General features: G+C 40.9%; 1 protein-coding gene across 2 annotated transcripts in view; it reads right to left on the bottom strand.

Moving 5' to 3' along the window:
• LOC311500298 (cadherin-1-like) overlaps window positions 1-20,860 on the bottom strand; it is a 71,231-nt gene extending 50,371 nt beyond the window's left edge. The window contains exons 1-6 of one of the 2 annotated variants that reach the window (XM_084561610.1): window positions 20,529-20,860; window positions 17,808-17,919; window positions 16,111-16,199; window positions 15,199-15,387; window positions 6,793-6,933; window positions 4,452-4,607 (exon numbers count right to left, since the gene is read on the bottom strand). In XM_084561610.1, coding sequence (XP_084417736.1) covers window positions 4,452-4,607; window positions 6,793-6,933; window positions 15,199-15,387; window positions 16,111-16,199; window positions 17,808-17,919; window positions 20,529-20,579 — 738 coding nt within the window. In that variant the 5' untranslated portion in view covers window positions 20,580-20,860. Of the gene's footprint in view, window positions 1-4,451; window positions 4,608-6,792; window positions 6,934-15,174; window positions 15,388-16,110; window positions 16,200-17,807; window positions 17,920-20,528 lie in introns of both variants that reach the window. The other variant, XM_084561609.1, reaches the window with a different exon arrangement.
• Window positions 20,861-27,139: the final 6,279 nt, after the last annotated feature.

Raw genomic sequence — 27,139 nt, 5'->3', positions numbered from 1 at the left:
AGCAAAACAGCCCCAGACCATCACACTTCCTCCTCCATGTTTGACAGTTGATGTCACACACTGTGGAACCATCCTCTCGCCTACTTGACAGCATACAAAGATCCTGCGTGATAAACCGAAGATTTTAAATTTTGATTCTTCAGTCCATAATACCTTCTTCCAGTCTTCAGTAGTCCAATGGCAGTGTTTCATGGCCCAGGCAAGCCTCTTTGTCTTATTCTGACATCTTAGCAATGGCTTTCTTGCTGCAACTCGTCCTGTCAAACCTGCAGCTCGAAGTCTTCTCTTCACAGTTGAAACTGAGACTTGCTTACTACGACCACTACTAAACTGTCGCCTATCACGCAAGCTGTTAATTCTCAGAAACTTGTCCTCTGATTCAGTTTGATTCAGTTCCTGGCTTTGGGTCTGCCAGACCTCTTCCTGTCAGAGTTTCCTCCAGTTTCTGAGTGTCTTTTGATGGTGAAGAAAACTGTACTCACTGACACCTTGATTTTCTTTGCAATTTCCCTGTAGGAAAGACCTACATTTCTAAGTGTTATGATGGTCTGTCTCTCTTCCTTTGTTAATTGCCTTTTTCTCGCCATTTTTGTAGCAACACTACTTTCTGCAGTACAATACTAATACCGTTCACCTGATACTCATGAGGGTTTGATACCACAGTGTGTTCCAACACTGCTTTTATGCAGACAGAGGGGGTTGTAAGTAACCAAGAAAAGTTGGAACAGCTGTAGGAATTAGTAGCACCAGCTTTCAAGGCTGATTCAACCTTCATTGCTGCAGAACAGCTTTAAATTGTTAACCCACTTCGTGTTCCCTGAAAGAGGCCTTTTTGTATAATTCTGAAATGTACATTATTTTTCAGTTCTGGGTAACCAAACCTTTTTTTTTTTTAACCTCTGGCTGTTCAGTACTTACCATTGTACAATTTCAAGCTATTCATTGGACTTTCACGACTTGAATTGCAATAAATAACCAGAAAAATTAGGTTGTTATAAAACTTTTGACTGGTAGTGTATATCATGGACCCTTATCATGCCCCAGGTATGCTTTTTTCAAGCATTGAAACAGCCAGCGTATATCCAGTATCCAGATATACACTGCCTGACCACTGCACAAAGCCTTCTCCAGCACATCCCAAAGATTCTCAATGGGTTAAGGTCTGGACTCTGTGGTGGCCAATCCATGTGTGAAAATGATGTCTCATGCTCCCTGAACCACTCTTTCACAATTTTAGCCCCATGAATCCTGGCATTGTCATCTTGGAATATGATGGAATAACCTGGTCATTCAGTATATTCTTGTAGTCAGTTGATCTCATTCCTTGGACACATAATGTTGCTGAACCTAGACCTGACCAACTGCAGCAACCCCAGACCACAGCACTGTCCCCACAGGCTTGTACAGTAGCACTAGGCATGATGGGTGCATCACTTCATCTGCCTCTCTTCTTACCCTGATGCCCCCATCACTCTGGAACAGGGTAAATCTGGACTCATCAGACCACATGACCTTCATCTATTGCTCCAGAGTCCAATCTTTATGCTCCCTAGCAAACTGAAGCCTTTTTTTTTCAGTTAGCCTAACTGATTAGTGGTTTTCTTAAGGCTATGATACACTCCTGATCAAAATTTTAAGACCAGTTGAAAAATTGCAAGAATTTACATTTTGCACTGTTGGATCTTAAGAAGGTTCTAAGTAGTGCTTCAAAATGCAAAAAGAAGAAATCGGAGTGAGACAAGAAAAAAATTTGAGTAAGCAATTTAATGCAAACAACCATTAAACTGAAATAGGCTGTTCATCAGCTGATCAAAAGTTTAAGACCACAGCCTTTAAAAGCCCAAATCTTCGCCAAAATGTGGATTCAGTGTCATTTTCTGCCAGGTACCCACACTGTCATGACCTCCTGATGGCAAAGGCAAAAAAGCTTTCTCTCTTTGAACGTGGTCAGATTGTTGAGCTGCAGCAAGGCCTCTCGCAGCGTGTCATTGCTGCTGAGGTTGGATGCAGTAAGACAGTCATTTTAAACTTCTTAAAAGATCCTGAGGGTTATGGGGAAAAAAAAGTGAAGTGGTAGACCCAAAAAAAATTCACCGGCTGTGCTGCCTTAAAATGTTAGAATGTAAAGTTAAATAAGTTAATAATTGAGCAGGTTAAAAGTCTAAAACAAAGTCTATATTTCTTGGTTGTGAGAAACCGCGTCAGAGTGAGAGCTCTATTTTTTAGAGAAACCGCGTCAGAGTGAGCGCTCTTTTCTTTGGTTTAGAGAAACCACGTTGGTGTGTGCGCTCTTTCCTTTAATTTCCAGCTATGTTGTGCCGTGTTGTGTTTATCTGCTGCATGCATGCGCCGCTGAGTCGAGTTAGCTCAGAAGAGTAAAGCAGACGGCTAATCATTATTGTTGAAGTGTTTTCGACTCTTTTGCCTTGGAAAATAATTATCTGTAAGTATTACTGTATATGTAGGCAGTTGTTAAATGCTTGTGTATTTTTGTGAGGAATGTTTGATGGAGACTCAATTTCTTATGTTGGCGAAAAACGTACTTTGCTAGCTTTCAGCAGATGCTAACTCATTCATTTTGAAATGTACTTATACATTGCTTTGCTTGTACAGTGTTTAACAGTTGTGTTTCTATCTGTAATAATTTTCAGTTTTACGGGAGAAAAAATAACAAAGAGGACTTCATTAAAGGACGAGAAAAGTCAAGCCTTGTTCTTTATTGAAGGACTTTCATTCGTTAGCTGACTGTCTAGCTGTGCACAAGCATACGCACTGTGAGGGCAGTACACCTGCCCTGAGCCGGAAGATCCAATTGGCTGTACGTCAAGACACGGGACGATCCTCAGCCCAGTGCAATATCTATCCATGGATGTAATGTCTTCCAGTGTTGAAAGCTTTGGATGCATTGATGTAACCCCTTTGTAATAAGCTTATATGTATGCTTTGTCTTCTGGCATGCTTGTTACTGTCATTTGTGGCTAAGTCTCATGTTTGTCCGTTGATGCTTTATGTCCTACATGTATGTCCATGTGTTGGTCTAGTGATGCTATATGTCTTACATGTATGTATTGTTTATGCCCTCTTATCCTTAAATGAGCTGCCCAGGGATGCAAAAAGAATTTCAGCACAAACTGACAAATAAAGTTGTATCATAAGCTTGTCACTGGTGCCACCAGCAGTCCCATAACCATTAGACGGCATCTGCGAGAGAAGGGTTTTAAGAACAAAAAACGTCTTCAAAGACCTCGTCGCCTTCAACGGCACAAAATTGCCCATTTGGAGTTTGCATGAGAGCACCAAACATGGGACATTGAAAGGTGGAAGAAAGTTTTATTCTCTGATGAGAAAAAAATGTAACCTTGACGCTCCTGATGGCTTCCAACGTTACTGGCATGACAAGGAGATCCCACCTGAGATGTTTTCTACACGGCACAGTGGAGAGGGCGCCATCATGATCTGGGGGGCTTTTTCCTTCAATGGAACAATGGAGCTTCAGGTTGTGCAGAGGTGTCAAACGGCAGCTGGCTATGTGGAGATGTTGCAGAGGGCATCCCTCATGACTGAAGGCCATCGTCTGTTTGGTAATGACTGGGTTTTTCAACAGGACAACGCTGCAGTTCACAATGCCCGCCTGACAAAGGACTTCTTCCAGAGAAATAACATCACTCTTTTGAACCATCCTGCGTGTTCCCCTGATCTAAATCCAATTGAGAACATTTGGGGTTGGATGGCAAGGGAAGTTTACAAAAATGGACACCAGTTCCAGACAGTGGATGCCCTCCGTGAAGCCATCTTCACCACTTGGAGCAACATTCCCACTAGCCTCCTGGAAACACTAGCATCAAGCATGCCGAAACGAATTTTTGAGGTGATTAACATGAATGGCGCAGCTACTCATTACTGAGTCCTTTTTTGAAATTTTTATTTCTGTTTTAGGGGTTTTTTGGGTTTTTTGAGATGTGGTCTTAAACTTTTGATCAGCTGATGAACAGCCTATTTCAGTTTAATGGTTGTTTGCAATACATTGCTTACTCAAATTATTTTCTTGTCTCACTCCCATTTCTTCTTTTTACATTTTGAAGCACTACTTAGAACCTTCTTAAGATCCAACAGTGCAAAATGTAAATTCTTGCAATTTTTCAACTGTTCTTAAAATTTTGATCAGGAGTGTATGCGCCATTAAATGGGGCAAGTAGCAGCATATTTCAAAAGCGAAACATAACCTACTGAAATGTGATCGCACATCTGCAATTATAATATTATTATAATGCCTTTTGAATAACGCAAATAAAGTATGTAGGTTTGATACTAAATTTAGAAAACACAACTGAATGTTTCAAAACAAGATTTCAGGAGGAATGTAGAGGAATGGAAACAAATTATGTGTTCCTTACCAAATCTGAAAAATTTACAAAAAGTATGTGCATAAGACGAATAGAGAGGATGCTTACCAAGTAGTTCGCTATTTTCTCTCTGTCAATGGGTTGTGTGAGATATAGAATACCAGTGTTTCTGTCCATGGTGAAAAGACCAAAAGGTTCCTCATCAGCTCCTTGGCCAGTGATGCTGTAATAGATCTTCATGAGTGCATCGTCACTAGAACGGATCTGGACAAAACACATCAGGACCAAATTAAAGCACACTGACTACAATGACCATTATATTATGAAACAGCTTCAGTAAAGATGCAGTGCAGAGGTCTTGTACTTATGCTGCACTTAAATTCCCGAGACTCAGAAACTTTCCTGGTTAAGTATTATGCACTCTGTTATTAAGATTAATCCTCCTATTATCTTTGGGGTCAGTTTGACCCCATTCGATGTTTAACATCGCTAAATACACTATATTACCAAAAGTATTCGCTCACCTGCCTTTACTCATTCCATGAACTGAAGTGCCATCCCATTCCTAACTCATAGAATTCAATATGATGTCGGTCCACCTTTTGCAGCTATTACAGCTTCAACTCTTCTGGGAAGACTGTCCACAAGGTTGAGGAGAGTGTTTATAGGAATTTTTGACCATTCTTCCAAAAGCGCATTGGTGAGGTCACACACTGATGTTGGTCGAGAAGGCCTGGCTCTCAGTCTCCGCTCTAATTCATCCCAAAGGTGTTCTATCGGGTTCAGGTCAGGACTCTGTGCAGGCCAGTGAAGTTCATCCACACCAGACTCTGTCATCCACGTCTTTATGGACCTTGCTTTGTGCACTGGTGCACAGTCATGTTGGAAGAGGAAGGGGCCCGCTCCAAACTGTTCCCACAAGGTTGGGAGCATGGAATTGTCCAAAATGTTTTGGTATCCTGAAGCATTCAATGTTCCTTTCACTGGAACTAAGGGGCCAAGCCCAGCTCCTGAAAAACAACCCCATACCATAATTCCTCCTCCACCAAATTTCACAGTTGGCACAATGCAATCTGAAATGTACCGTTCTCCTGGCAACCTCCAAACCCAGACTCGTCCATCAGATTGCCAGATGGTAAAGCGTGATTCATCACTCCAGAGAACGCGTCTCCACTGCTCTAGAGGCCAGTGGCGGCGTGCTTTACACCATTGCATCCGACGCCTTGCATTGCACTTGGTGATGTGTGGCTTGGCTGCAGCTGCTCGGCCATGGAAACCCATTCCATGAAGCTCTCTGCGTACTGTACTTGGGCTAATCTGAAGGTCACATGAAGTTTGTAGCTCTGTAGCAATTGACTGTGCAGAAAGTCGGCGACCTCTTTGCACTATGCGCTTCAGCATCCGCTGACCCCTCTCCGTCACTTTACGTGGCCTACCACTTCGTGGCCGAGTTGCTGTTTTTCCCAAACGCTTCCATTTTGTTATAATAGAGCTGACAGTTGACTGTGGAATATTTAGGAGCGAGGAAATTTCACGACTGGATTTGTTGCACAAGTGGCATCCTATGACAGTTCCACGCTGGAATTCACTGAGCTCCTGAGAGCGGCCCATTCTTTCACAAATGTCTTGTTTCACAGTCTGCATGCCTGAGTGCTTGAATTTATACACCTGGGGCCAGGCCAAGTGATTAGAACACCTGATTCTGATCATTTGAATGGGTGAGCGAATACTTTTGGTAATATAGTGTATATGATTATCATTTTTATTATCATTGCTTCATATTTAATGATTTTTCCTAATTTAATGGGGATACTGACACTGGTTCCGACACAATATATGTTATTCTTGATAATAGTTGTGACAATCGTTTTTCATTCCAAATGTTATAACAACAATATGTACTTAGAAATTATATAAAGCCACTTAAACATATCTTCCAATTTAAGGTCACCCACTGATATTTTATGGTCATCTGTATATTTCTCTGTAGTCACGTAACAGATATTCAGGATGTGTACGCTGGGTGGGGTGGGTGGTGGTGGTGGTGGGATGTTTTATTTAAAGAGCCATTTAGGTAGTCAACAAACAAGCACCAAGTACCTGACACATAAACTTGGGAAAAGTTTTTAATTATAATCATTTTCTGGAGGTATAAATTGCTGGGGTCAAATTGACCCCAAGGACAAAAAGTGCTAGTAAATTCTAAGGTAATAGGAGGGTTAAATTGATTCTGTCAGTTGTCCTGTGATCTCTGGTATAATTTTTTTTTAACTCTTGTTATAAGATATCAACTGCAGGGACCCAAGAAATAAGGTAATTAACCTTGACAATCTCAAATTCTCAAAAATTTCAAAACAAGAAAACAAACAAACTCTCTTTGAACATAGATTAATTAGAAAGACAAATGGAATCCAATAAACAAAACATGTAGTGGAGACATGTTTGTTACCTGAGACGCCCTTAAAGGGTAGGGTCCTGGGGCATTCTCGGAAACAGAGATCGGAGGAATAACCCAGTCTCTCTTCCTCCTCCTCAGTCCTTCACCAGACTTGGGGAAATACAGAGTAGGTACCTGTGGCTCAGTAGCACTCTGGGAAAACATATAAACATTTGGCCAGTAAGAGGATGAATAGCAAGACACGGCTAAACAAAGACAAACTACAACTCGATGATCGCAAGAGATTATAAAGGGGTCCATGCCGTGGCGAAGTCGTCCCCGAGTGGGACGCAGAGGCATAAGCAGGTCAGACACAACCTGAAAAGAGGCAAAGTGTCTGGGGAGGAATCCTTTGGCTGACAAGTGAATGAGAGTCAGGCAGGTCGGAAGCAACGAAATTTGGTGGGCCTGTATGCAGTTTTCTACAGATGCCATTGCCTCAGACTGCCACTAGAGGGAGTCATAGGCTAAAACGGGTGGGAAAAGACCAGACAGGGGGTCAAGAGACACCAGTAGCGCCCCCTATAGACCGTATTGTGCAAAACTTGGTGGGCTTGTAAGGAGTCATTCACAGATTATTATAGTCAAATTTCAAGCAGTTTACTGTGGTGGTTTGCCTCTTGGAGACGCAAAATGGTTTAGTCCGCCCATAGACAATAGAGAGCCGAAGTCCCGCCCCTTCCGATTGCCTCCATGGGACCTATCTTTCGAAAAAATATGAACGGCAGTCTATGGCGAAAGATAAATTATTTTCTGGTCCCGATCGACTTGTGCCTTGGATTATACATATGTTGTTTTTCAGAATAAAAAATGATTTTACATGTCAAGAATGTCACAGTTTGTCGCAAGATAGTTAAGTAAAACGCTATGGAAAATACGTAATTAAACGAACTACAAGTCCCGCATGCTGGTGCGTACAGAACCGACCAAAACTCCCTTTGTGTAACTACAGCTCTCGACACGACCCGATTTATAATAATTTTTACCTCGTTTGATGCTTCTGCCTTCGTCCTGGAAGAAGACGGTAAAGCTCAACAAGGAGACAGCCATAGTTCTCTAGTGACATACATTGTTCGAGACGAGAGATGTAGTTCACTAAGCGATCTCATACAAAACCTAATGTTGTTCAGCTTATTTACGTCAAATAATTTATCTCTTGACGTGAAAAATTATCTTTTAAATTCACACACATCATATGTGAAATTCATGCCACAATTCGAACGGGACCAAAAAATAATTATGATCTCTCCATTAACTTCCGTTCATATTTTTTCAAAAGATAGGTCCCATAGACCGGAAGTAGAGGGGTGGGACTTCGGCTCTCTATGGCCGGCGACAAGTAGGTCAGTGAGCGCAGACTGAATGACCTGGAGGCTAGCTGTCATCATGCCGCCCAAAAAACACAAATCGGGGTACCAGAAAAAGAAAGAGTAGAAAGAAAAAGAAATAAGACAGAATGAGGGAAACAACTGTTAACTGCTTTCTTTCCAAAAGGTGAACCGAGTTTACTTGTTGTGTAACTGCATCCAATTAACGTTAACGTTGTCGGCATTTATTGGGATGTAAATTACATCCTTACATCTCGTGTAAGGCTTTAGCAAGGCCTTATTTCTTTTTCTGCAAGCTGAAGAACAATTTTATTGAAAAATTAGATAGTTTATTTGATTTGATTCTCTGTGTACAGTTGTTGGCTCCTGTTCAACAATAAATGTTTTTAAATCAAAATGTATCATGGATCAAAACGTTAGTACACAAACCAGATGTAGCCTAATGTTTATAGATGTTTGAGCACAAGTAGGCCAAATGCATCAATTCAGGTGTTGAATGAAAGAACCAGTCATCAGTATACTCTGACCTGATTTTAGCTTAAAACCCTACTATACTATGCTTTTTATATTTATAAATAAATGCCCCTTTTTTTTTTCTTTTTTTTTTTGCTCACGCACTTCGTGCACTGGCATGGATAAGGGCCCAGTGACATTAAGAGTGTACAGGGCCCAGAATGTGGTGCACGCCCCTGGGCGTCTACACAATATTTTACAGATTGTGTGTGCCAAATTTCATTAAGTTAGCTATTGCAGGTTTTGAGATATTGAAATGTTGCCTTTGTAGCGCCCCCTAGAGACCAAGGGTCACAAAAGTAGGGGTGCTTGTACAGAACCACATTATTATCAATGATCTGAAGTAGGGCTGAACGATTAATTGCATTTGCAATAATATCGCGATATGATAAAACGCGATTTTCTAACTGCAACTTGCACGATTACAAGGTGGTCACGTGACGCGAGCGACGCGGATGATAAGCTGACCTGGACAATGTCTCTGAGCGGTCGGCTTGTTAAGCTGTAATTTGCTACTACTAGTTTTTTGCAACATGGCTGAATATTTGTCCGACTCTGAGGTTGTGGACGAACCGTAGCAATAGCAAATTACTGGTAAACAAGCCGACCGTAGCGGGTGCGCGCGCTGCTCAGAGGTCAGAAGACATCATCCGGGGTCTGTAGGTCAATCTACAGATCCCGGACGATGTTAACATGTAACTCCGGACTCAACGGGGAATAGCACTAGCGTATCATAAAGTATTGGCGGAATGAATGAGTTTCGCTGCAGATGACACGTTATTTAGAGGCTGCGTTTCAATGCACTGACCACTCCCGCTATATGGATATACGCTGCTCTAATTAGAAATAAGAAATAAGGAATAAGGTCCAGGTTGTAAAAAACAGTAGTTTCCCTTTAAATCCACAGATGTTTCTGTAATGAGCAGTTAAATAAAAATGTCATTTATTTCAAGTCATCTTTTAATTTAATTCTAACAAATAGGCCCAGCCTATGGGAAAGAACATTTTACACTAAATGTATCTAATATTGTGTTGTTCATATTTAAATCATTCGTTATGTTTTGTTGGGAAAAAAGAGGATAAAATAAAAAATAAATTTAAATTGCATATAAATTTAAATTGCATATTAAATCGCAGTCGCAATATTGGGGGAAAAAAATCGCAATTAGATTATTTTCCCAAATCGTTCAGCCCTAATCTGAAGTTTGATTAAGTTTGGGTGTATACTTCACAAAATATTAGCTTTTGAGTTATACTGTTGCACGCCATAAAAATTAATTAGCCATTAACTTTGGCATGGCCTAGTCCAGGGGTGCTCATTACATCGATCGTGATCGACCGGTAGATCGCGAAGTTAGTGCGGGTAGATCGTGTGCACACAAACGTTCATCTTTATTTATTTTTACTTTATATTTGTAACATGCCCTCAGTTCAGCGGCACACATCCACAGCCACGTACAACTTCAACAACAACTCAAGACTACTGTGTTTCTTAAAGAGACAGCGCTATTTTTCTAAAGGTGAAGTGCACCAATTTTTCTTGATTAAAAATACAAACAAAGACGGATAGAGCTTTTAACACTGTAACAACAATTAATATGACTTAGAATATATATATATAGGTAGATCACTTTGTCTTTGTAAAAGTAGCTCGCAAGCCAAAAAAGTGTGGGCACTCCTGGCCTAGTCCATTAGAACCAAGGTTATGTAAGGAATCAGAGGGAGAAAGATTTTTGTTTCTAGGGCACACTGTTCTCGAAAACAAAATCAGTAGGGTTCCTGCACCTTCATTTGCATGGACCCCTAATAAGAATAAAAATCGCAACAAAATCAATAAGGATCCTGCAACTTTGTTTGCATGGACCCCTAATAATAATAATAAGAAAAACTGCAACAAAATCAATAGAGATCCTGCAACTTCGTTTGCATGGACCCCTAATAATAATAATAATAAGAATAAAAACTGCAACAAAATCAATAGGGATCCTGCAGCTTCATTTGCATGGACCCCTAATAAAAATCGGAAGAAAAACAAAAGGGATCCTGCAACTTCGTTTGCATGGACCCCGTAGGGGTGAGTGTGAATGGCTGTCTGTCTCTCTGTGTTAGCCCTGTGATAGACTGGCGACCTGTCCAGGGTGTACCCCGCCTCTTGCCCTATGAGAGCTGGGATAGGCTCCAGCAGACCCCCGCGACCCTTCGCAGAAACAAGCGGTTACAGAATGTGAATGAGTGAATGAATTACAGTTGAGGCCAAAATTATTAGCCCCCCTTGTGAAATTAGACAAAACTCTTGATTACTCTGGTAATGACCATTAACAACAAGTGTTTATATTGCATTTGTTTCCAAAATAACAAAGACAAAATGTCCACTAAGTTTGATTATAATATTTCATTGCTACACTGAATTGAAACAAGAAAGGGCAAAAATGAGACGTCCATAGTCAATAGTGTACCCTTTCTGAGCCACAACTGACAACAACCTCTTAGAGTAGTTCTTTGCTAGGTTGGCACAGGTCTCCTGAGGGATTTAATTCATGATAAAAACATGTTTACGGCATATGTACAAGAGATTTACAGTAAGCAATTTGTCTGTCTGTTCGTGCGTTCTCAGTTTCACCCTTTTTCAAGTCAATAAACCTGTGGATAAACTGATGACTGTCTCCAGAGTTTTGATGAGAAGAAGGCGTTTAACTTAATGCCAAGATATATTCAGCACATATATTGAGGGCGGCGCAGTATTTCATATCCAAAATGTACCAAAAGCTACTAAATAGCACTGGTGAATGTTTGATTATATCAAGTTTTGTCAATGCTGAAAACATTGGGAAGAATTTTAGGAAAATGTTCCATAATTCCTGGGGGGCTAATAATTTTGGCCTCGACTGTACATGCTGATCTGTTCTTTCACAAAGCACATAGTTTGTAGATTTTGTGAAGACTGATAATGTATTTCTAAACAAACCAGTTGACTGTAAAGTATTGTGAAAGTAATCTTAACAAACAGTAAGCGCTGTATTTTTCAATAACAGCACAAAACTGTAAATTTTAGTGACAGTAAAAATATGTTAATTTTACAGTAACATAATGGCAACCCTGCTGCCAGTTCTTTACCGTTTTTATACAGGAAAGTAATAAAAAAAAAACAGTCGCATACTGTATTTTTCAATAACAGTACAAAACTGTAAATTTTAGTGACAGTAAAAAAAAATTAATTTTACAGTAACATAATGGCTGTTATTTTACAAGAAAATTCTTAACAGTGTACTTGTGGTTCCTAGAATTTCAAAAAATAGAAAGGGAGGTATAGCTTTCAACTATCAGGCTCCTCTCATGTGGAACCTGCTCCCAGTTTGGATTCGGGAGGCAGACACTCTCTCTATTTTGAAGGTCAGGCTTAAGACCTTCCTTTTTGATAAAGCTTATAGTTAGAGCTGGACTGAACCATCCCCTGGTTATGCTGCTATAGGCCTAGGCTGCTGGAGGACGATGCACCAAACACATGTTCTCTTTCTTTCTTCTCTCTTCCACATGTATTCTTTAGTCAGACATGTGTATCTATGACAGATGAATGTTTATCTCGTTTCTGCTGTTCTCTTCTCTGTCTCTACCTGGCTGGCCTTAGGCAGATGGGTCCCTCCATATGAGCTGGGTTCTGCTCAAGGTTTCTTCCCGTTAAAAGGGAGTTTTTCCTTGCCACCTTCGCCTTCAGGCTTGCTCTGGGGGTTTCAGGCTGGGTTTTTGTAAAGCGTCTTGAGACAATTTGTATTGTTATTGACGCTATATAAATAAAATTGAATTGAAGTGAATTGAATTGTCCCGCGCAGGGATGACTTCGGCACAGCATGGACCCCTTTATGATCGCTATTGTAGGAACCTGTGGTCCTCTCAATTCTTCCCCTCTCTGGAATTTAAATTTACGGAGTTGTTTTGCAGAAGAACTCTGCTAACTGATCAACCTTTTACACCTTAGCCATAAAGGTGCCATGTCTAAACACTGAACAGACCCAGACTATCGGACCTCCCTAATGCTGAGGACGTCATCTGAGCCAAAAAGAGACAGATTTACACTTCTTGTGGAATGTCCCACTCTTGTTTCTGGACTAATTAGTCCTGAATCGAAAGAACATCAACATGATATCAGGAACTACAAAGAATGAATTGACTCCTTTTGGATTCGAAGGACAAAGTCTAGAAGCCTTAATGTGATGTTCAATTATGTTTTAAACTTGTGATGTACTAATTTTCTTTTTCAGAGACGAATGCAAACATACCATTTTAACAGGTTTTGCCCCCCTTTCTTGGAATGACCAAGAGAGCGAAACACTGATAAGCCGGTCGTAAATAACTTTCTTTCCCCAGAACCAGACTCTGATCTGCATTTCTCCTCTCTAAAAAGCACCTAAGTTTTATAATATGACTATCGAAAATGTAATAACCTGGTAAGTTATATATTATTGTTCAGGAAGTGCTTACGATCACAATGAGACGATTTTGATCATTGTACGATAATGCTAGCCCAAATTCACATAATTTGTCACAGTAAGGATGGATCAACATTGCCATCAAGTGGCTATCTTTAAAACTATTTTCTCTCTTTTAATCAGTTGTTGAAGTTAAAGAATGTAGAACTTTAGGTACGTTCTTATACCAATAGTAGCTATTAGTTGAAATCATAACTGTTGGAATTGTTATTTTAGAAACCCCGACCTTTTATTATTAGCAAAATGTCAATGTAAAGAGAACTTGAGTTTATTAATTTATTGATGCTTTTGAGTTACTTTGATGTGGTCATTCTGATACGTCATCTTGTCATGTTGTAATGTTGAGTGTTGTGGCATACGAAAAACATTGCTAACGAGCCATGATGAGTGATGGAATGATTCAATTTAGTAATATAAAATAGGTTAAGAAGATCAGGCAATAAGACACCTCGAGACAAAGAAGAAGGCGTTCTCTTCTCTTTCCGCGCGAAGATTATGGAAACCCGATCCAAAACACGCCCTGAATAATTAACTCATAAAACCAGAGAGACGCACCCATTTCTCCGCTCTTTCCGCCGCTCTTTCTCCGGACTTTTATACTTTCAGACTTCTTTGCACTTTCTCCGGACTTTTGCACTTTCCACTTTACGTACACGTTTATCCTTAGTAACTTTAAGAACAACTTGAATATTGACAATACGGTCCTTTTCAAGCTCTGTTTGTTTCTCGTCGGATGTTTTTCCCGACGTACGATTTTTATAGTGACTTAAATATTTTTCTAGTTTTACTCATTTTTATACTCTACGAACCGAAGTACTAACCAACATCGTTTAAGTTAGCCAGCGTAGTCAGCTGGGATATCAGAGAAAGACCCAATCTCTTCGACGGATCAAGAAACCAAGAAGCTGTTGCCATAGCAACGACATCAAGAAGACGTGACGATCCGACTTCTTTCTTCAAACACAAAGACATTGCCAAGTGTCATCTGCCTTTGACTGAACACCTACAACGCTCTCAAGCAAAGCTGGGTGTTGGAGTTGCAGATCAAGCAACAAGTCCTATCTACCGGTCCAAGAGAGACCTGCATCAGCTGGGCCGCTTCGTCACCATCTCGTCACACCGACGCTCCGCCATCATCTCGTCACACCGACGCTCCGCCATCACCGACGCCGAGAAAACTCTACGGAAAAGTAGGCTTGAATCGTTCCTACCGCTTAAGACAAAGAGTTGGTGTCACTACTTTGAAACTCCCTACTAACATCTTTTAGAGAAGATTGATTAGAGTAGATATCAAATCTATTCCCTTTAGTTTAGGACTTAAACATCTCCATCTCTCACCATCGCTCCAGAAATTAACTATTTCATACCTTATTATATTCGTTCATTTGATTACACTCCTATATTCTATTAGTCCCTCATTTATTCATAGTTGTCACTTTATTAGATAAATATTTGTTCACACTTAAGAAGTTGTTTGTGATGTTATTTTACGGCAGAGAATGACTGGTACAAATTGTAGTAAAGGATTCACTCCTTCAGATATGCAAATTATTGAACTGAGACTGATAAATTGATTTAAACCGTGTTCTTCCTACGATAAAAGGAGGTGGTGCCCTAACGAGACAATTTAAAGGTGTAGACTACCCTACACTATCTTCTTCTTGCTCTTCTTAGTTTTTTTTCTGTTTCCCTAAAAGTGTCTGCCCATGACAAAACTGCAATGGCAAAAGGCATCAAAGTTGGTAACTTGGTAGAAGTCCAAGCATTGCACTTTGCCAAGGTGTCAATACACATGCATACAGCATGCACATGCATTTTGGCTCCTATCTCGAGAACCGTGTGCCCTAGAAAGGAAATTCTTTCTCCTTCTGATTCCTTACATAGCCCTGGTTCTAATGGACTAGGCCACACCCATTTCTGCATGCCATTTTTTTCCGCCATTTTGAAAAACTTGCACCTCTAACAAAAACCAACTCCTCCTAGCCCTGGGCATTGATAAACAGCAATAGGACGTAAGTGACCTGTAAATGTGGATTTACTTCATCACATTCAACAGTCTCTAAACCCACCTCTGGGTTATTAGCACAGCCTACTTCAGTAAGGTGGTGCTGATGGTTGTGGCGTTTGTAGTCCCCTTGTTGATGTTCAACACTTTGGCGGTGGTTCATGTGATGCACACTGTGCAATACCGTGACAGGCACAGTCATTTTGTGACCTTTTGAGTCCCAGGAGTGGATGAGGAAGTCTTGATGCCCGTCATGAAGAACAACCTGTCTCTTTACCTGGAAGAAGAAAAATAAAAAAATGACCCATCAGTAAAAGGGAGCATGCTGCCAAAAAGCCCTCTAGAAAGCCCTCTAAATGACACATGTTCAGATGGGACAGCCAACATGCAAAAGTTACACTGACGATAGTGAGAATGCTTGATTAGTGGTCAACAGTGATTTCAGCTCCTTTTGTTGCCGTTTTACTAATTCTGTAGCATTTAGGTGGGTTTCAGGTTAGCATGTTGTATGCATAGCAATATTCATTAATACACAGGATTAGGTGTTACAATCCCTTGTGCCAAAATCCCAGGCAAAACACATTTAGAGGCCAACTGTCCAACTGAGAAACCCTACCAAACCTATGGTCATGTGATATGACGATTAACCTACAATCTACATGAACTAAGTAAGTGCTGCTGGCTTGTAGGCCCACAGAGAAGCAGAGGATACTTCAAACCTTGTGAAATGTAAGCCAACTAAATGCTGCTGGCTAGATTAACATAAAATCTAAATGAACTAAGTAAATGCTGCTGGTTTGTAGGCCCACAAGACTAGACATGTAGCTGTTTCTCAACATAAATATCACCCATATTTGCCCTTTCTAAGAGTCCCAGATATGTTTCATAACTGCACATTTCAGTGTTTACACTTTTAATTCCAGCAGTTACCAAGTTAGCACAATAACATGCAAGCATTACATTCTTGGGGTTTAGTGACCCCAAACCCTTCTCTACTTACTGTTAGTATTCCATCTGACTGTACCATGAAACAGCTGTCATCACTGCTGAAAACGAATCTTGTGCGGTCTGTGCAGTCAGTGAAGTTCACTGTTAATGACCGGAGAAAGAGTAAAGTAATAAACCACCTCTTGCTGAATCAAACTTCTTATCATAACTTGCTCTTCAAAGCAAATGGTTATGCAGATTAAACCTGCCGTGTATTCATGAAATGCATAGAAGTAGTTGGTAGATGACTGTTATAAACTACGCTACCTCGTTTCTGTTTCCACTTATAGCTGGTAGGTACAGTGTACTTGTAAGTAGAATAAGACATCTTTATTGGTTTTTTTTTCTGTGAACTGGGTGGTGTAAGGACCCAATTGTAGCACAAAGAGGCACAGAATGGGTGTGAAGTTTGTTCCTTTAATTACGAAGATACAGATACAGGCAAGCAAACAGGAACCAGGAGGGCAAAGACAAAACTCTTGGTCAGGAACAGAATGCTGATATTGTTTACCAGGAGACCGAAGAGTCAGGAACAATCAGGGTCAGTGCCAGGAAGGTATAGGCAGATGAGTGCTGGAAAGTCTCACATGGCAAAGAACAATGTAGCAGAGGAGTGAGTGTGGAATTCAAGAATATATGCTGGCCTCATAACAGATAATGAGGAGCACCTGTGTGCACAGGTGAACTGAGTTGACTGATGAGGTGGGAGTGGTTGGCAGGCTGAGAGAAGTGGCGGTGTCAATGGAAAAGTACTTTATAATACACCACAGTGATGGTGGACAGCTTGTGAGTAACACATGAAGATGAACTGTTTCTCTTGCTGAAGCTATTGAATAAAGAACATAAATTTGACTCACCTACCACCTGCCAGGTACCCTAGTTCCTTATGTACAGCTTGCACTTGAAGTAAAATAGTTAAATAGTGGTAGTGATGGTGAGATGAAGCCTCATGAGGCATCGAACCACTTGGGCCAATTGGTTCGAGTAAGGGTTCATGTCTTGAAGCTTCATGTGCACACGACATCACCTACTGGCCAGGTGTATAATCACAGGCTGCAGTAGCTCAACCACATAATGTGTGATGCATTGAATTGTTGTGTCTGTAATGGCTCTTGGGAATGACTATGAATTACAAAAAACATGTATGACCAAATAATTATGACCAAATAATTCCTCTACTTAAATTATCATATGTGCATGATAAAATATTTTTTGAATATATTCTGTGTGTGTAAATTTTCCCAAAATGGTAGTATCATATAATATGGCAGGTTGTGTAATGTTTTTCTGTCACTTTAGGCAAATGGCATGGGATTAAGCAGGCAGAGGAAAGTGAAAGTACTTGTGGAACTAGGACTAGCACTGAATATGTCTCTTCCCAGCTGGCTCCATTCTCTTACCTATCTTTCTATCCTCACTCTAATAAATCTTCAAACCATATCTCTCTCTCTCTCTCTCTAAACTCTCCGAACTATCTCCAAACTATCAAAACTCTATCCAAACTCTGAACTGACCGCAACTCTCTATCAAAAACCCCGAGGGGTTTATATGGCTGAAGCAGTCAGCGGGGCAGCGAGGCTTCGGACGTCATTATTTTCGGCCCCTCCCCTAAATGAAGCAAGCCTCAATACGCGCTTCGCGGAAACTCCGCCTCCATTACTCGACACACGCTTCGAAGCCTCGGCACGAACATATTTGGATTGTTCTCACCTTTGCCCATCTTCATTCCATGCCAAAGGTGTTTTCTGGTCACGTTGAAAATCAGCATGTCTGACTCAAATCCAGGTGCACATTGCTCATCAGCAGTCACTAAATGTGAAGCCTATGAGAAGAGAAAAAATATATATATATTTTAATAAATTGTAGACGAGATCAGTGCCACAGCTCACAGGACAGCATTTTCAGTCTATAGTTGGCATAAAAATGCAATTTACTTTACCTTTTACTAAGCCATCATTCATTTATTAGTATTAAAAACTACTGATAACTTATTAAAGTGCTTTCATTAATAATTGGTCTCTCAGTGTTTCTTTAAATAAAAAAAAGGGCACTCACCAAAGCATTCAATAAAGTTTGGACTGTACATTCCAGCAATTGGCTCATATCAATCAACCAGAATTCCTAGTTTCCCACCCAAATTAGTCCACACTCCTTACCTACAACCTTGGTTTTTTACTTTCTGAAGGCCTGGAATCTCCACACAAAAAACTGCATCTGACTTATATGTTCTTTTGACTTTTCAAAATTAACTTTGAACCTTCAAACTCATGAAAATGTGGCACTGTTGGATTTTGCCATAAATTGGCTGAAGAGATTACACCTGGCCTTTCAACTGCTTTGGGAGTGTATTTGGATGCACTGTTTTCTTTACAACTTTTACAACCGTTTACTCCCCCATATAACTTTTGTGTAATTTAAACTGTGGGAGCTATTTAGCACTAGTGTACAATCACAAAATATTAGTGAAATGAACGAGTTTTGCGGCAGATAATGTGTTATTTAGAGGCTGCGTTTCGGTGCCCCAGTCACTCATACTATATGGATATACGCAGATCTAAATATCTCCTGAACGACTACAAATTACACAAAAGTTATATGGGTGAGTAAACGATCATATTTTATGCCAGAAATAAGGTCCAGGTTGTAAAAACCAGTAATTCCCCTTTAAAATGAGAGCAAAGCTGTCCCCTACAACCAGGGTTGGGGATTACATGTAACGGCGTTACGTATTTAAAATACAAAATCAGAGTAACTGTATTCCATTACAGTTACAGTTTAATTTGCTGTATTCTGAATCGAGTTACTTTCTCAAAAATGTATTACTTAGAGATTACTTTACGGCACTACACACAGGTTGCATTGTGCAGATGCAGGTGGCATTACGTGCGCAGCTACACTGCAAGTCAGTGCGCGAGAGGATTTTCACACACAACCGAATGACAATGGCAAATGATGAGAAAAACAACCTAGACGATTTTGAAGTGAGCTAAAAGTAATCCAAAAGTATTTAGAATACATTATTTCACTTGAGTAATCCAAGAGAAGGCATTACATTCTAGGACATCAGTAGTAATCTGTAGTGGAATACAACACTGCCTCCCCTCAACCCTCCCAACACTGCCTACAACGCTAGAGATACTTATTTTATACCCTCAATGGGATTTGTCAATAGAAGCTTTTTTTGAGGAAAGCACTTTGTTACACACGTTACTTTGCTCAAAACGTTTCACATTCAGCTTTATTCTGATAATAATACTGCAGCTCTTATAGGGCAAAATCTATACATAACACAACACAGATTTGTCATACTACATATTCTCAGGGTAGAACACTGCCTCCACAGATGTCAGCAGAAGAAATATTATTATACGCAGGTAGACCAGTAGTGCAGACCTGAAAGAGGCGCAACGCTGAGCACAGAGCCCACGTCTTTACCTCTACATATGCCCAAGAAGATAAACCTGTTGAAACAGCTCTTGGAGTGCAATGCCTATACTTGTAGAATCTGGGGTGGCCAAGAGAGCTCAACTTAAGAAAAACAAATTAAGAAAACATTTTCATCCATTTGACAAAATGCTGTGTCCCGAAAACAGAAATGTGCTCCAAAAACTCACAACACCAGCAAACACTCACAACACTACCAGAATGTTTTGCTGACATGACTATTTATCACTTTGGTCTGTTTTTGTTTAATTGTTTACTGATTAAATAAGGCTAAATTTAAATTCTTAAATTCACTCATTTTCAGGTATAAGGTACCCCTAGTGTTTGCCGCTGTTTTGAGAGTTTGCTGGTGCTTGTGAGTCTTTGGAGCACATTTCTGTTTTCGGATGTGTGTGTTGCTGAATGTGTACATTTTTGACTGAAAGATAACATGCTCTGCACCTCCTTCAAGAGTGACAGGAGGAACTTGACTTATCTAAACCCCTGAAATCTTTTCCTTTGCTGCTGAAGTGCATGATGGCATCATGCCAAAATTGAAAGAGTCCTTCTTCTTCTTAAAACTAAATCTGTTATTGCTGATCCACAGCTATATTGATATCTTGTGAGAGAGCCTGTGGCATCAGTGTATTCTTAAACGGATACCCTCAAGTTCGGTTTTATTTATTGTTCTAAAAAATATTTTCCATTTCCTTACATACCTAGATACATAGTGTGCTGTGACGTAGTTTAACCTCACTGCAGTCAACTTTGATGATGTTCAAGCACTGTTATTCATTCATATTACATTTCACACACTCTTTACTCTGGATTTTGAATATATATAGTAAATAACACTATAATTCTTTGAATGATTATTTGGGTTGCTGGATGATCTGGTCCAGTCACAGTTTCTTTAAATGTAAGCTCTGGATAATGAGAGAAATTAGTGAATGCTGTTTGTAGAATTAGATAAATATAAATATAAAGTAAAATAATATAAAGTCTCACCTGAAACAGGAAGATTAATATCCCCCAAACTGCCACCCAAGTGGTCCCCATCTGTCTGTGAGTCTTGTCTTCTTAAACAATATTATGAATTTTTCGAGCAACTTCTCCTAGTCTTCAGAAGGAAGTTTCAACAAGTGAGTCCGTTCAGCTGGGCGAGTTGCTGCACATATTTATATGTTGCTGCATATGACATCAGCTTAAGGGCGAGAGGGTTCTGAGTTCCTGATATGGTGATACAAGCTCCACACACCTGAAGAGACAGTTTGAAGTAGTTTCTGTTACCTTTTGCTCATGAATAGCTTGCAACTGTACAGCATAGCAATAGTTAATAATCAACAATGACCTTTATCTGAGCTTAGTGAACCGCAGTGTACTACTTTGTAATGCCATATACTTACAGTCTCCAAACCATTCTCCACCTTCAACATTCACAAAAATCAGTACCTGTCACACACATGCACATGCATATTTAAAAAAATTGGGACCTAAGAATCACATTATAGTCTTCACTTGAAAAACTCTGCACACAGATCTTTGCAAAACAAACTAATTATAGTCCTAAACCAACAGATAGTGTTTATCAGTGAAAGCTTGACTATCTCATTATAGGCGCATTTGCCTTATTTCTGAGTGGATACTTTCTTTTAGTACTTCTTAGCTTCTTGTTTATTTATTTTTGCTGGTCCAATGTTTCTGTAATTCATTTAAATGAGATAAGATACATCTTTATTGATCTGACCGTAGGAGAAATTCAGGGTTACATACCAGCATTAGTGATGAAGCTAATGATTTTAAACAAAACAGATGCGGGCTGTGAGCCAAACTAGCAAATCAGTGTGTGTCTCAAATATGGCTTCCCATACTTGTACTCAGTGTTGGGTATAGTTACTTTGGAAAGTAGTTAGTTACGTTACAACGTTACCATCAATTAAAAGTAATCCGTTACAGCGTTACCTATGAATAAAAGTATAAAGAGATTTTAAAAGAATAAAAACGCGTTAGAGTAGGCTACTCATGCGTTACCAAAAATTAAAAGCCGTTTGCAGCGCCTCGCACATGCTGCAACTTAACTGACACGGACACACAGCCTCCTTTAAATACACCGGGAAGTCCTGACAATGAATAATGTCATTCGTCCAACCAAATTAACTCTGCAGGATAACAATACCAGGGTGATAGAGTGGTGCTTCTTGGATACAAGATGTTTTTTTTAAATTGGAAGTGGAATTTTTTGCGGTCGACAGAAGCTTTTCACCAACGCAGAGTGTGCATTTTACTGTTATGTTATTCGCTGGCGAATTGAAAATAATGTGCGTACTTCCACGATTCAAAAGCTGTCCTCTCTGCCATCTTGCCGGCGGTTTAAAAACACTCACACACACACCCACACACCCACACACACACACACACACACACACACACAGGTAACGTAGGTCAGCAGGGCACAGACGCATCATCACAGCGCTGCGCCTCCGCTGGCACAGGTGGCACAGTACTGTCTGACAAAAAGCAGGCTGCAGTCGGTGTAAGAAATGTCGAGGGTCAAGGTCTTTATCCACAACTCCTTTATTTTATGCCACCTCGCAGATACAGCGTAATTTCTCATAAACAATACCGTAAACTTTTCTACTGCCCCCTTCCGTAAATGTCGTGAAAACGTAAAGTGTTACGTGCCGCCATAATACACGTTATACACACATGACTAATCATTACTTTCTCACCTCACCCCGCCCAAAAGTCCGCTGAAAACAGGTCTACAAGTTCAGTTTTTCGGCGAGAGGTTCTTTTGTTTGGGCCCGCCTCTGCTCCTGACACGTCCTGCAAGACATTACAGCGTCTTTGAGTTCTGTGGCAAGTCCTGGCCACCATACTGCTGCATTTGCTCTGTCTCTACACTTTGTGAGACCCTGGTGTCCATCATGTAGTTTCTGTAGAATGTCAGCTCTCATTGACCTCGGCATGACTATTCTGCTGCCCCTTATGACCAAACCATCATATTCTGACAACTCGTTTCTCACTTTTGAGTACTCTTTAGCCTGCACTGCAATGTTACCTGCATATTCAGGCCACCCTGACCTGATGAATTTTATGACTGTCTGTAGCTCACCGTCTGTTGAAGTGGCCTTTCTGAGGCTGTCCATTTTGGTTGGGGACGCTGGAATCCCTGCCATCACAGCAGCTACATGACATGCTACATCACTGTGTGTATCAGTCGTCTCTGTTGTGTAGGTTTGTGGGCTCCATGACAGGGCATCGGCGATGACAAGGTTTTTGCCTGGTACATACTCTGCCACAGGTTTGTATCTCATGAGCCCTCATGAGAAGACGCTGGCACCTTAAGGGGACATTATCCAGACTTCGGTTGTTGACAAGTGGCACCAGTGGTTTGTGATCTGTCTCTAGCCTTAACTGGTCCAAACCGCAGAGGTATTTGTCAAACTTTTCACAGGCCCACACGCCAGCCAGACACTCCTTTTCTATCTGTGCATAACGTGTTTCTGCTTCTGTGAGACGCCTGGAGCAGTATGCTACGGGCCTCCATGCACCATCCTGGAGCTGTAGGAGTACACCGCCCAGCCCATAACTGCTGGCATCTGCTGAAACGGCTGTGGGTCTGGGGACATCATAGTAGGTTAGAACTGGTGCAGTTGTCAGTAGCTCTTTAATGTTTTCAAAAGCTGACTGCTGTGTGTGTCCCCAGGTCCATATATTCTTGCTTCTCAAAAGCTCGTACAGCGGCTGACCTATTGTTGAGAGGTTTGGGATGTATCTTCCCAGGTAGTTCACCATGCCTAGGACTCTTTTCAGTTCCTGAACGTTTGTTGGTGGTGACGGCTTGTGAATAGCCTCTACCTTTTCCGGGTCGGGTCTGACCCCTGACTGGTCAATGAGATGACCCAGGAACCGCAGCTGGCTCTGTCTGAGGGAGCACTTCTCCTTGTTGAGTTTCAAGCCTGCTGTCTCAATGCGCTGCATCACGTGCTCCAGTCGGGTGTCGTGTTGCTCCATGGAGTCCCCAGAGACCAGGATGTCGTCCATGAAGACTTCCACACCCTCCAACCCCTGCAGAGTCTCCATCATCTTCCTCTGGAAGATCTCAGGTGCGCTAGAGATCCCGAAGGGTAGGCGCTTGAAGCAGTATCTGCCGAAGGGTGTGATGAATGTAGTTAACTTACAGCTATCTGGATGCAGTGGAATCTGCCAGAACCCACTGGCAGCGTCGAGAGATGAGAAGACGGTTGCTCCGCTTAGCTTAGCCGTTATCTCATCTGAGGTGGGTAGGATGTATCGCTCTCTTTTTACTGATTCATTCAGTTTTTTCAGGTCTACACAGATCCTGGCTTTGGCTGTGTGTTTCTTTAAAACTGGCACCATGGGTGCACACCAGTCTGTTGGCTGTGTCACCCGCTCAATGACGCCGTTGTTCTCCATTCTCTGCAGCTCTTCTTTGACTTTCTGCAACATTGGAAGGGGCACCCGGCGTGCAGTGTGTACTGCGTATGGTTGAGCATCATCCTTTAACAATATTTTTACAGGTTCAGTTTTTAGTGTTCCATGCTCACCATAAGCCTGTTGATGTCCACCGGCATGTTGTGTCACCTCATCTACTCTCCTCACCAGATTCATTTCCACTGACAAGTCTCGGCTGAGCAGGTTATTAACTGTATCTCCTCTGACGACATTTGCCTTCGTGGCTAACAGTAGCTTTAAACATGCCAAGACACTGTAGCTCACCTCCTGGGCTGTCCAGTGGGATGTCTGGTGGGTCCAGTGCTCTCTCTGGAGTGAGTGTGTTGAAGGTATCCTCACTGATAATATTGACGTCAGCCCCAGTGTCAATTTTAAATTTCACTGGGATGGAGTCCATGTACAGCTGTACAGTCCATTGTTCAGCTGACATTTTTGCATCGCGCACAGAGCCTAGGAAGTAGGGATGGTCGACCTGTCCTGTGACTTCATTAACGGGTTTGCTACTGCGGCACACTCTGGCCCAGTGTCCTGTTTTATTACACTTATGACATGTAGCTTTATTTGCAGGGCAATTTTCATCTTGTCTGTGTTGTAATTTGCCACATTTCCCGCATTTCCTTTCATTTCCTCCCCATTGTGTGTGTTTTGGCTTCTTTTGTGGTTTCCAGTTCTTATTGTGCTTGTGTGCAACCTCTTGTACTGTTCCCACTGTCTCTCCCTGCATGCTTACTTGTGTGGCGACCTCTTCTGATTGCCCGACGGTCTGTATTGTCGTTGCCAGCGTTAGGTCCGCCATTAGCTGCAGTCTGCGTGAAAGTTCTTTGTCGAGGATCCCTACGACGATACGGTCGCGGATATTTTCCTCCCGAGTGGCGCCGAATTCACAGTGCTCAGACAGTTCATATAAGGCTCTGATGAAGCTCTCGGCTTTTTCGCCTGGCCTCTGCTGACGTTGATGAAAACATGCTCGCTCGTGGATAACATTCCTCCTTGGAAAAAAATATTCATCAAACTTCGTCACCACGATATCAAAGTCCTCTTTATGTCTGTCCTCTGCAAACGTAAACGACTTAAAGATGTTTTCCGCCTCGTTTCCCATTGCGTAGATAAGGCAGCTCACCTGGACGGCGCCGTCATCTTTATTTAACTTTGTGGCTACTCTGAACCGCTGAAAGTGTTGTTTCCAATCCGGCCATTCAGTCGGTTTATCAAAAGGAAAGTCCGTGGGTGGATTGAACGTCGCCTATACTCTGTAGGACTTCTGACACCATGTAAGAAATGTCGAGGGTCAAGGTCTTTATCCACAACTCCTTTATTTTATGCCACCTCGCAGATACAGCGTAATTTCTCATAAACAATACCGTAAACTTTTCTACTGCCCCCTTCCGTAAATGTCGTGAAAACGGAAAGTGTTACGTGCCGTCGTAATACACGTTATAAACACACATATATATATATATATATATATATATAGCACGTATATGACAGTCGGAATTTTTCTTTCCTTATCCGGAGTAATTCTTAAAGTAACGGATTACTTTTTTTAAAAAAATAACGAAGTTAGTGATTACTTCACACTCGAAACTAACGCGTTACGTTACAAGTTACACGAAAAACTGTTTCTATGCAAAAGCCATAACCCCATTAAATTAACTTATCCCTCTCCTGCTGTGCAATATTTATGACTTGTGCAATACTGCAGAATGTGAATGTGTGAATGTGAATGCTAGTGCACATGTGGTATGTTTTTTATCCTTTTCTTTCTTTTATGTTCTCTTTTTTTATGCACTTTAAGAGACGGTACTTTTAATTTCGTTGTACTTGTGCAATGACAAATAAAGACATTCATTCTATTCTAAAAAAGTAATTAGAGTACTCTAAGTGTTGTGGGTAACAAAGTAACGCGTTACCCACAACACTGTAAATTATATATATAAAGAGAGAGAGAGATTAGATTCTATGATTAAATCTATTCATTCTAGGCCAATTATCACCAAAACTGTATTTTTATTTAACTTTTAGGATCAACCAATCACACCTCTTGAAATGATGACTCATACCTAGCAACAGGGTCAACCACATGGTCAACCACATGTCCTCACTAACAGTGTTGGGAGTAACGCGTTACAAAAGTAATGTAATTACTGTAATGTATTGCTTTTTGCTGTAACGAGGTAATGTAAGGCATTCCAAAAGGAAAAAAAATGGTTATACTTCACCCGGTACAAAGGTCAGTAACACGCGTTACAATGCATTTTAACCCGAAATTAAGTTGTGTTTTGTTTTTATACAATCGGCAATAATACCGCGAGATCAGCGGAGGAGAAAAATTCCATGCAAATTGTAGAACGTTTCTTCCTGTGTTACCTTACTGGTAAAAGATGACTACGGCTGAGGCAAGCTCGGCATCGGACGGAACATTTTCGAGAAGGACATACTCTCATTATTTTTAGTTTGTTAGAGACAAAGATAGGAGGAGCATAGTAGTTAAGTGCACTTTATGGGCAAAACCAAAAGATTTATCTACGTCACGAAATAGCACGAGTAATCCAACGAAACATTTAAAGCGGTGCCACGCTAACATTAAGTTAGTGAAAAGAAAACAAACTGAGGACGAATCACGCATCTGTGTGTGTTTACCTTTAAGACCGGATCACGCATCTATGCGTAGTTACCATTAAGGCCAGCAAACGCGTCTGTGTCATTTTGAGCGTTGTCGTCTTTTTCGAGGCACATGGCCAATTATATGCACTGTGATTGGCTGAAATATTCTTGGGTGAGTGACAGAGATGCTTAGGGATTTTTTAAAAACTCATGTGACTAATAAAACGCTTTGTGATTGGTCGAAATAAGCCTACACGTGGAGTATGTTTTGGTCGAAAATTTTAAACACCGTGCTAGCGATCCGTCATGGCTGACTCAAGTGAAGGAAGTGATATTGACGAAGTAATTGAAAAAATAGATCTTTACTGATTTTCAAAATTTTTTAAATTTTAAAAAGATTATGCCCTAGCAAGTCAGTCAAGTTGAAAGCCAAAGAAGTAAGCTCTCAAATGCTTTTTATCTCATGTTTTTATCTGCTACAGAGCCTGAGAAATTAAGCGTTGACATATTTTGAAAAACCTCAGGTTTTGAGAAGG

Source organism: Chelon labrosus, assembly GCF_963514085.1.
Source record: "Chelon labrosus genome assembly, chromosome: 15".
Lineage (NCBI taxonomy): Eukaryota > Metazoa > Chordata > Actinopteri > Mugiliformes > Mugilidae > Chelon > Chelon labrosus.
This window is presented reverse-complemented; position numbering and strand designations above follow the sequence as displayed.